Raw genomic sequence first — 10063 nt, forward strand, 5'->3', positions numbered from 1 at the left:
CCAGGAGTTCACGACCAGCCTGGGAAACATGGTGAAACCCTGTCTCTACTAAAAATACAAAAATTAGCCAGGCGTGGTGGCATGCACCTGTAGTCCCAGCTACACAGGAAGCTGAGGTGGGAGAGTCACTGGGTCTGGGAGGTCGAAGCTCCAGTGAGCTATGATTGCACCACTGCACTCCACCCTGGGTGACAGAGCGAGACCCTGTCTCCAAAAAAAAAGGAAAAAAAAGAAAAAACATGCCCTGTGGCCGACCAGCTCTTCCAGCTTTCTCTTCTGCCCCGACGCCAGCCAGCTAGTCCTACTCTCCATACCCCAAAAGGCTCTGGTGCTTTTTGGACTGACCTTTCTTGGCTCATGTTTTCCCTGCTGCCTGGGAAGTGACCCCTTCAGATTGCCTGTTTGAAGGGTCAGATAAAGAAACCTGCTCAGCTCTGCCTGAACGCCTTTATTCCAGTTCCATTTATTCAGCCTATGCTATGGAGTGCTCATTAGCTATTCTCACAGGGCAGGGCTGACTGGAAGCGGTGCTGTTTTATTTGGGGCTGTAAGGAAATGCCTTTCTGGAGCAAAGGAGGCCCAAAAGAAGTGGGGGATTTGTGACCCAGACAGCAGGAACAGCAAGTGCAAAGGTGCTGAGGTGTGTTTGAGACACAGTAGCAAGGCCGGTGAGTGAGGGGCAATGGGGGCGATGAGGTCTGAGTATAGAGGAGTCAGATCAGGAGGGGCCTGGTAGGCTGGCTGTGTGGAAACTTGAGTTTTCTGATCAGAGCAGTGATGTACTCAGGCTTTTTTTTTTTTTTTTTTTAATTTTTTTTTAAATTTTTTGAGATAGTCTTGCTCTGTCGCCCAGGCCGGAGGGCAGTGGTGTGATCTTGGCTCACTGCAACCTCTACCTCCTAGGTTCAAGTGATTCTCCTGCCTCAGCCTCCCGGGTAGCTGGAATTACAGGTGCCCGCCACCACACCTGGCAAATTTTTGGTATTTTTAGTAGAGACGGGGTTTCACCATATTGGTCAGGCTGGTCCTGGACTCCTGACCTTAGGTGATCCGCCTGCCTCGGCCTCCCAAAGTGCTGAGATTACAAGCGTGAGCCACTGGGCCTGGCCGTGACTCAGTTTGATAGGATCTTTCTGGCTGCTCTGGGGAGGGGCTGGGGGATGGCAACAGGGAAACCAGGGAGGAGGCTGTTGGCTTAATTCAGCCAAGAGATGATGGCCTCTGCATGTCCAGCTGACAGTGGTTAAGCAAAATGTAGTATATTGATGAGAAGGAACATTAGGTGACCATGGAAAGAAATGAGGCCGGGTGTGGTGGCTCACACCTGTAATCCCAGCACTTTGGAAGGCCAAGGGGGGTGGATCGCCTGAGCCCGGAAGTTGGAGATCAGCCTGGGCAACATGATGAAACCCCATCTCTGTTACAAATACAAAAATTAGTGGTGGTGGGTGCCTGTAGCTTCTGCTACTAGGGAGGCTGAGGTGGAAAGATCGCTTGATTGAGCCTAGGAGGCAGAGGTTGAAGTGAGCTTTGATTGGGCCGCTGTACTCCAGTCTGGGCAACAGAGCAAGACCTTGTCTCAAAGAGGGGGAAAAAAAAAGGGAGTGCTGATGATGTGCTGGAGCACATTGTGCTGAGTGAAGAAGCCAGACACAGAATGTCACAAATTGTAAGATTTCATTTATGTGAAATATCCACAACAACAAGCAAATCCATAGAAACAGAAAGCAGATTAGTGGTTGCCCGGGGCTGGGGTGGGGTATTTAGGGTATGGATGGGTAAAGGGTACAGGAGCTTTTATTTCAAGGTGATGAAGTATTCTAAAATTGCACGTGTGGTAGTGGTTGCACATGTTGGTTCTACACTAAAAACCACTGAATTGTCTGCTTTAAGTGGTGAGTTGTATAGCGTGTAAATATCTCTGTGAAGTTTTTTTTTTTTTTTTAGGCTGGAGTGAGGTGGCATGATTTTGGCTCATCACAACCTCCGCCTCCCGGGTTTAAGCGATTCTTCTGCAGCAGCTTCCCGAGTAGCTGGGATTATAGGCGCCTGCCACCACACCTGACTAAATTTTTGTATTTTTAGTAGAGATGGGGTTTCACCATGTTGGTCAGGCTGGTCTGGAACTCCTGACTTCAGGTGACCCGCCCGCCTTGGTCTCTCAAAGTGCTGAGATTACAGGCGTGAGCCCCCGCGCCTGGCCTGTAAAGCTGTTCTAATTAAAAATAATAATAACAAGGCCAGGCGCAGTGGCTCATGCCTGTAATCCCAGCACTTTAGGAGGCCTAGGCGGGCGGATCATGAGGTCAGGAGTTCGAGACCAGCCTGACCAACATGGTGAAACCCTGTCTCTACTAAAAATACAAAAATTATCTGAGCGTGGTGGCAAGCACCTGTAATCCCAGCTACTCAGGAGGCTGAGGCAGGAGACTCTCTTGAACCCTGGAGGCGGAGGTTGCAGTGAGCCGAGGTGCCACTGCGCTGCAGCCTGGGTGACAGAGCAAGATTCCGTCTCAATAATAATAAAAAACAGGTGATAGCACATTGGGGCCAGCATGGTAGCATAGGTGAGAACTGGCCAGAGGGCCTTGATGGGATTCACTGCCTCATGGACAGGGATGTTGAGAGAGAGAAAACAGCCATTGAGAGAATGGAATTGCTGTTTCTGGGCTGAGATTGAGTGACAGTGGGGCCAGAAGTGGCTTAGGATCCTCAGCATCCAGCCTCAGGAAGAAGTGTAGCAGCTGCAGCCCTCTGCTCCACCCCCCACTGGAGTCTGGGGTAGGGGAGGAGGATGAAAGACAATTGTCCTCATGTTTGGGTCCCTTGCACCCAGCAGGCACTTGGTATGCATTAGATTAATAAAGCAAAGAGGTAGGCAGACTTTGTATTAATTCCATTTTCCATCTTCTCAGCTTTATTTTTATTGGCCCAGGCCCAATAGGAGGCCTTTCATGAGAGCACTTAATTATTCCCCTGTGCAGACCACAGAGAGCGGGAGAAGCTGGGGCTGGGCAGATAACTGCTTGCTCTCTTGCAAACTTAGTTCCCGCCAGCGTCCTGGCAGCCCTACCCCTGGGGTCTTTGGGCTCCTGCCCCATGAAAGCCCAGTGGGTTCCTTGCAGAGTGATAGGGAGGGGGCTTCTCTGGGCTAGGTAGCCCGAGGAGGTTCACTGGAGCTGAGGCTTGCGTGTGGAGAAGAAGGCATTTGTGCAGAGACCTGGGGGCCGAGCATTGCTGGTGGTGACAACCGGGTTCAAAGGCTTGGGGCAGGAGCTCCAGAGGTCTGAGCAGCTGAACAAGGCTGGGGGTGGTGTGGGATGAGGTGGGCAGGGGTCAAACCAAGGGGATTGCTTGACCTGTGGTGAGAGTTGGGATTTTAACTCTGCAAGCCATGGGAAGCCCTTGGAGGTGGAGGGTGTTCTGTCTGTGGGTGTGGCAAGCGGGGCATGGGGGAGAGATAGGGTGGCTTGGGGGTGCGGAGGTGAAGACAGGGCGAAGCTACGAGATGCAGCCCAGGTGGAGCTGACAGGCTGGCTATGGAAGGAGGTGGTAGAGAATGCCGTTTGAATGAAGCTTCATCATCCTTCTGTGCCCACTCGCGGGACCCTGCCTCTCTCTCTTCTCAGCATCATGGCAGAACAGGATGTGGAAAATGATCTTTTGGATTACGATGAAGAGGAAGAGCCCCAGGCTCCTCAAGAGAGCACACCGGCTCCCCCTAAGAAAGACATCAAGGGATCCTACGTTTCCATCCACAGCTCTGGCTTCCGGGACTTTCTGCTGAAGCCGGAGCTCCTGCGGGCCATCGTGGACTGTGGCTTTGAGCATCCGTCTGAGGGTACGCCTTCTGGGTGTCATCCTCTTGCCCAGGTCCTCACCAAGACAAGACCAGCCCTGCCCGCCCAGAGCGGTGCTGCCTCCAGTGTGCCGTGGGTGAGGGAGGGGCCTGCCCGCCCCTTGGATCAGTTGTGCCCAGCAGGGCCTATGGCTGCTCTCAGCACCGGGGTGCTCTGCTTTGACCAGGCAGATACCCTAGCCCTGCAGGTGTCTATGGCCTTGTCCGGACTTGGCCTCTTCTGATTGCCCTCACTGTGGGCCCCCTGGTCAACTGGTGAGCAGCCTGCACGGGGGTGTGTCCAGGTTCTCGTCTCTCACGCTCTGCTTCTCCTGCAGTCCAGCACGAGTGCATTCCCCAGGCCATCCTGGGCATGGACGTCCTGTGCCAAGCCAAGTCCGGGATGGGCAAGACAGCGGTCTTCGTGCTGGCCACCCTACAGCAGATTGAGCCTGTTAACGGACAGGTGGGTGGGCTCCTCCCTTCCCAGCCCCACCCTACCTGTGGCGGCCGAAGTAGAGGGGCTGGATGAGGTGGCTCACACCTGTTAGCCCATCACTTTGGGAAACCGAGGCTGGAGGATTGCTTGAGGCCAGGAAGTCGAGGCTGCAGTGTGCTGTGATCCTACCACTGCACTCCAGCCTGGGTGACAGAGGGAGACTCTATCTCAAAATATAGAATAATCAGTTATAACAAAAATCAGAAATTGCCAATAAGCCAAAATAACTGGAAAGTGCCCACAGTTTGCCCCTTGCCCCAGAGGTATTGCTGCTGTTTTGCTGTGCCACCTACCTAGAGAGTGTCCATCTATGAAGGTTGGGTTGCCCCGAATACAGCTGTCACTGCTGTCCTTGCTGTTAGGCCCTGGCTGTCTTCTCCCTTTATCTTGTGTGCCACTATCTTGGGGAGACACTTCAGTGAATTCTGGTGTCTTGCTCCTGAGTCAGGTCGGGTGCACATCTTTGGGCCTCATATTGGCGCCCGTGCGCTTGTTATCTCAGAGCACATCCTGACGGATGAAGGTGCCGTGGAGAGCTGCGGTGTGGTCCAGTGTCTGGTGGCATGGGTGGGAAGACCGGGGCTGGGGCCGCCTGAGTGCCGAGATTCAGGAAATCCTTAAAGAGCTGGGTCCCATGTCACCTGGGCAGGCCAGGTCTAACCATTATGCGGGCCATTTTCTGTTTCTCGTTGCGGGTCCTAGTGTTGGGAGACAGGTTTCAGTAGCTGTGGGAGGGTATAGGGAGTGAGGGTTGGAGAAGGGCCGTGAGAAGGGGGAGGCATTTGGACCGGGTCTTCAAATGGCCTATGATGTTGGGTGCAGTATGTTGGGGGGACTGGGTTGGGTGGACTCTGGTGGGGGAGGGGTTTAGGATACTGCCTGAGGGCCCTTTTCTCGTGCGACTTCCCAGGTGACGGTCCTGGTCATGTGCCACACGAGGGAGCTGGCCTTCCAGATCAGCAAGGAATATGAGCGCTTCTCCAAGTACATGCCCAGCGTCAAGGTGAGCCCCTCAGGTTGGACTTGGTCAGGCGCCGCTTGGTTTCTGCAGCTTTGTTAGCCTCGGCTCTGGCCCTGCCAGCATTTACCAAGCTTGGCAGGGGCAGCTGCCTTTGAGGTTTGCGGTGGTTTTTGCTCCTTAAAAGCCTGATGAATTATGCATGGCTCCCAGGGGCCTGTGCAGGTCCCAGCCTGGGGCTTCCTTTGAGTGGAGCCCCGGGAGGCTCTCAGGCCTGCCTTGGTCCCCTGAGGCCTCCTGTTCACAGGTGCTGGGGTTGGGTATGAGGTGCCCTCAGGGGCTGCTGGGGCTGAGCTGGTTGGGGCCTTGGGCCAGGTGTCAGCATGGAGCACCTTCCTCCTCCTCCTCCCCATAGGTGTCTGTGTTCTTCGGGGGTCTCTCCATCAAGAAGGATGAAGAAGTGTTGAAGAAGAACTGTCCCCATGTCGTGGTGGGGACCCCGGGCCGCATCCTGGCGCTCGTGCGGAACAGGAGCTTCAGCCTAAAGAATGTGAAGCACTTTGTGCTGGACGAGTGTGACAAGATGCTGGAGCAGCTGGGTGAGTCATCTGCCCTTGCAGCCTCAGCTGGAGAGTCAGTGACTAGGCGGGCCCCATAGCAGGCGGAAGACTCTTGAGTGGGTCACATGGGTGGCTGGCAGGCGGGGCTCCTGTGGTGATCTTAGGGAAAGCTCTGCTGCTGGCAGAGGGACGTGCTGTTTCTGAGCCCGAGCCGAATGGGACCACGGGACCCAAATAAGCCCCCGTCCCTCCTGGACGTAAAGGCACGCGCACATACCTCTAGGAGTGTGAGACTTCTGCCACCTGTTGGGTTGGTTCTAGGCCCCACCTGCCCTCAGGGAGCCTCGACAGGGCCGGTGGGAGATGGGCTTGTGTCCTGGGAGGCAGCTGCAGCTCTCACCCCAGCGGCTGTCTCTGCCTCAGGCTCCCCTCCCTGAAGCGTGTCTCGAGGCGCACGGGCACGGCTGCTCCGCGCCAGCGCGTAAGTGGATTGCAGCTCCTCCCGCGCCTGCGCTCGCTGGCCACCCCCCCAGCCCCTCAGGCACCAGGACTGGCCACTCCCGCGGCTCACTCTGCCCTCGTCACGGTGCCACTGGCTCCCTGGCACAGGTTGGGAGGGGTCTGGGTCTGGTCTGGGGTGGGGGTCCTGCATGGCAGACGCTCATGCCCACGCATGTCTTGCCCTCCCCACCCAGACATGCGGCGGGATGTGCAGGAGATCTTCCGCCTGACACCACACGAGAAGCAGTGCATGATGTTCAGCGCCACCCTGAGCAAGGACATCCGGCCTGTGTGCAGGAAGTTCATGCAGGATGTGAGTAAGGCGAGAGTGGCAGCTTCGGCCTTCCCCAGGGGCCTGGAGCCTGGGGCCCCAGGACACCCGCACAGCCCACATGCCTCGGAGGATGCTGGGATGCTGGGAGCCGGCGGAGCCTCCTTTCCTCCCCTCGGTCTTGTCAAACTGGGAGTCAAGCTTGGTCCACACCTGAGCCGGGCCAGAGCTTACATCCAGGTTTTGAGCGATGTTTACTGAGGTCTGGTGCAGGAGGCCCTCTGGGAAGCGTCGCACAAAGGAGTCGCCCACTGGAAGGTTCTGGGCAGGCGAGATGCCCAGAGGTGATCCCTGCCCGCCCCTCCCACCTCCCTTCCCACACAGCCCATGGAGGTGTTTGTGGACGACGAGACCAAGCTCACGCTGCACGGCCTGCAGCAGTACTACGTCAAACTCAAAGACAGTGAGAAGAACCGCAAGCTCTTTGATCTTCTGGACGTGCTGGAGTTTAACCAGGTGACGCTTCCATCAGCCCGTCCTGGGGCTCTGGACCATCGGGAGGTCGCTGGGCCGCCGGACTGTGTGTCCCTGACCGCCACTCCTTCCTTCAGGTGATAATCTTCGTCAAGTCAGTGCAGCGCTGCATGGCCCTGGCCCAGCTCCTCGTGGAGCAGAACTTCCCGGCCATCGCCATCCACCGGGGCATGGCCCAGGAGGAGCGGTGAGTGCGAGCCACCCGCCAAGGCTGCAGGGAGCGCCACCCAGGAGCCCAGTGTCTGACGGCCTCCACTTGTTTCTCCTGCACCCCAGCCTGTCACGCTATCAGCAGTTCAAGGATTTCCAGCGGCGGATCCTGGTGGCCACCAATCTGTTTGGCCGGGGGATGGACATCGAGCGAGTCAACATCGTCTTTAACTATGACATGCCTGAGGACTCGGACACTTACTTGCACCGGGTGAGCGGCCTCACGGGCATGTCGCTTTCCCCTGGCGGTGGGGTGGGGCCCCAACCCTGCTTTTCCTTAAGTCCTGAGGTGTTATCTGTGGCCTGACCCTGATCCTGTCTGCCTGCAGGTGGCCCGGGCGGGTCGTTTTGGCACCAAAGGCCTAGCCATCACTTTTGTGTCTGACGAGAATGATGCCAAAATCCTCAATGACGTCCAGGACCGGTTTGAAGTTAATGTGGCAGAACTTCCAGAGGAAATTGACATATCCACATACAGTAAGTGCCTTGGGCAGGGCAGGGGGCTGAGGCAGAGGGTTCCTACCCCGGCCCTTCGGTTCACCGCTTCCTGTGTCTTACAGTTGAGCAGAGCCGGTAACCACCACGTGCCCCGCCAGTCCACAGCCGCCCACCCGGAGCTGCCCACCCGGAGCCGCCCGCATGCAGCTTCACCTCCCCTTTCCAGGTGCCACTGTTGAGAAGCTAGAAATTGTGTGAGAATAAACTTGTTATTATGGAAACCTGGCTCCCATACCATCTGTTTCTTAGTCATCTCGGCCTTTGACGGACACACTGGGCCTGGCGTCTGAATCACCACCAGCAGGCAAGGCCATCTTCTGTATGCATGTGTTTAATTTTAAGTGTCAACATTGAAAAGTTTGAACAGATAAAAACACATTACACAACATCCACAACCTTTACAACAGTGAGAACCTCCTGCCTGGGCAGGCAGGGCAGGCCTCTGTACCGTGAGCCTCAGGCAGTGGCCCCAAGGGGCTCTGCCATGGGGCCTCTGACATCAGTCTTCGCTTAAGAAGGAAGCTGAGCCCCAGCACCTAGTCTTTTCAGTTCTGCAGCAGACGTGAGAGGAAAAGTCCAGGCCGGGACGAGCCCTCAGTCTGTCCTGAGTACTAGCCCCAGGTGCCAAGGCAACACGCTGCAGCCCTGGGCCAGCCCCTGTACTTGCCCTGGGTCACAAGGTGGAGGAGAGAGGCAGCCAGCAGTAGGACCAGTGGCTCTGGCTCCACCCCACTGGGTGTCCTGGACTTTGATGCCAGACTATAGCTGCCACTCCCTCCTGGTGGCACACACGGGGCTTAGGGAGGGAGGGTGGAGGGAGCAGAGCGGTGGACGAAGGGAGGATGGATGGTCTTCGTGTACAAAGCTGCTGCGGCCACAGGAGCTGCTGGACCGTCCAGAACCATGTGCTTTCATATGCCAGACTCTGACGCCCGGAGGGCCTGGAGAGGAGAGCCCAGTGAGACCTGAGCCCTGCCAGCCCTGGTGCCTTCCTGCCCACACACCCGCCCCAGGCGCAGCCCCTTACCCGCGTCTGATTGTGGCCAGTGCCAGACGTGGTAGAGGTGAATTCTGAGTACTTGCTCCCGCTGGCAACTAGGCAGGCCCACTTCCGGTATTCCTCCCGAACCTGCCGGCCCAGATACCCAGTCAGGGCAGGAGCAGGCCCTGGGACCGTGCATGCTCCTCCCCATGCTCTGCCTTTAAGCCCCACCTTGGTGTTTTTGTGTGTGTGTTTTTTTTTTTTTTTTTTTTGAGATCGGGTTCCCCTGTCGCCCGGGCTGGAGTGCAGTGGCACTATCATAGTTTACTGCAACCTTGAACTCCTGGGCCCAGGTGATCCTCTTGTCCCAGCCTCCTGAGAAGCTGAGGTTATGGGTATTCACCACCACACCCGGCTATCTTTTTTTTTGAGATGAGTCTCACTGTCCCCCAGGCTGGAGTGCAGTGGTGCCATCTTGGCCCACTGCAACTGCCGCCTCCCAGTTCAAGTGATTCTCCTGCCTGAGCCTCCCAAGTAGCTGGGACTACAGGCATGTGCCACCGTGCCCGGCTAATTTTTGTATTTTTAGTAGAGATGGGGTTTCACCACGTTAGCCAAGGCTGGTCTTAAACTCCTGACCTCAGATGATCTGCTCACCTCGGCCTCCCAAAGTGTTGGGATTACCGGCGTGAGCCACCTCGTCTGGCCTCACCCTGGCTATCTTTGAATTTTTTGGTAAAGACAGCGTCTGGTTATGTTGCCCAGGCTGGTCTCGAACTTCTGGACTCAAGCAATCCTCCCCCCTCAGCCTCCCAAGTAGGTGGGAGGATGACAGGTGTGTGCCACCGTGCCCAGGTCCCCACCTTCTTGTTGAGCAGGCAGTGCAGCAGGTAGAGGAAGGCGCCCTGCAGGCAGTTGAGGATGGTGAACACATAGGTCAGCACCAAGCTCCGATCATCGAAGATGAACAGGCCAAAGACCCAGGTGCAGCCCAACAGGAAGAGCTGCGCGATGGCCGTGATGGTCAGCGCCCTGCGGGGAGGGGGGTTGCAGTGTGGGCCCCCACATCACCTCCAGCTTCATGCCCCTCACCCCGGCCCCGCCTCCAAGTCCTCCCAGCCCCTCCTCTCACCTCGCCTTCTTTAATTTCTTCATGTCTGGATTGATTTCAGAAAACTTCTGAGTGAGCTTCCAGACGGTAGTCACGAAAAT

General features: G+C 56.4%; 2 protein-coding genes across 2 annotated transcripts in view; one reads left to right on the top strand and one right to left on the bottom strand.

Moving 5' to 3' along the window:
• Window positions 1-8090, top strand: part of DDX39A (DEAD (Asp-Glu-Ala-Asp) box polypeptide 39A) — a 16182-nt gene extending 8092 nt beyond the window's left edge. The window contains exons 2-11 of the mRNA XM_011981779.1: window positions 3630-3841; window positions 4177-4304; window positions 5248-5340; window positions 5711-5894; window positions 6551-6669; window positions 7012-7143; window positions 7239-7348; window positions 7438-7582; window positions 7701-7848; window positions 7932-8090. Coding sequence (XP_011837169.1) covers window positions 3634-3841; window positions 4177-4304; window positions 5248-5340; window positions 5711-5894; window positions 6551-6669; window positions 7012-7143; window positions 7239-7348; window positions 7438-7582; window positions 7701-7848; window positions 7932-7948 — 1284 coding nt within the window. The 5' untranslated portion in view covers window positions 3630-3633 and the 3' untranslated portion in view covers window positions 7949-8090. The remainder of the gene's footprint in view (window positions 1-3629; window positions 3842-4176; window positions 4305-5247; window positions 5341-5710; window positions 5895-6550; window positions 6670-7011; window positions 7144-7238; window positions 7349-7437; window positions 7583-7700; window positions 7849-7931) is intronic.
• A 92-nt stretch (window positions 8091-8182) lies between these two features.
• The window catches only part of ADGRE5 (adhesion G protein-coupled receptor E5), a 27740-nt gene continuing 25859 nt past the window's right edge, over window positions 8183-10063 (bottom strand). Inside the window, exons 14-17 of the mRNA XM_011981812.1 lie at window positions 9984-10060; window positions 9715-9883; window positions 8897-8998; window positions 8183-8810 (exon numbers count right to left, since the gene is read on the bottom strand). Coding sequence (XP_011837202.1) covers window positions 8781-8810; window positions 8897-8998; window positions 9715-9883; window positions 9984-10060 — 378 coding nt within the window. The 3' untranslated portion in view covers window positions 8183-8780. The remainder of the gene's footprint in view (window positions 8811-8896; window positions 8999-9714; window positions 9884-9983; window positions 10061-10063) is intronic.

Source organism: Mandrillus leucophaeus, unplaced genomic scaffold (genome assembly GCF_000951045.1).
Source record: "Mandrillus leucophaeus isolate KB7577 unplaced genomic scaffold, Mleu.le_1.0 Scaffold230, whole genome shotgun sequence".
In the NCBI taxonomy this organism is placed as follows: Eukaryota; Metazoa; Chordata; class Mammalia; order Primates; family Cercopithecidae; genus Mandrillus; species Mandrillus leucophaeus.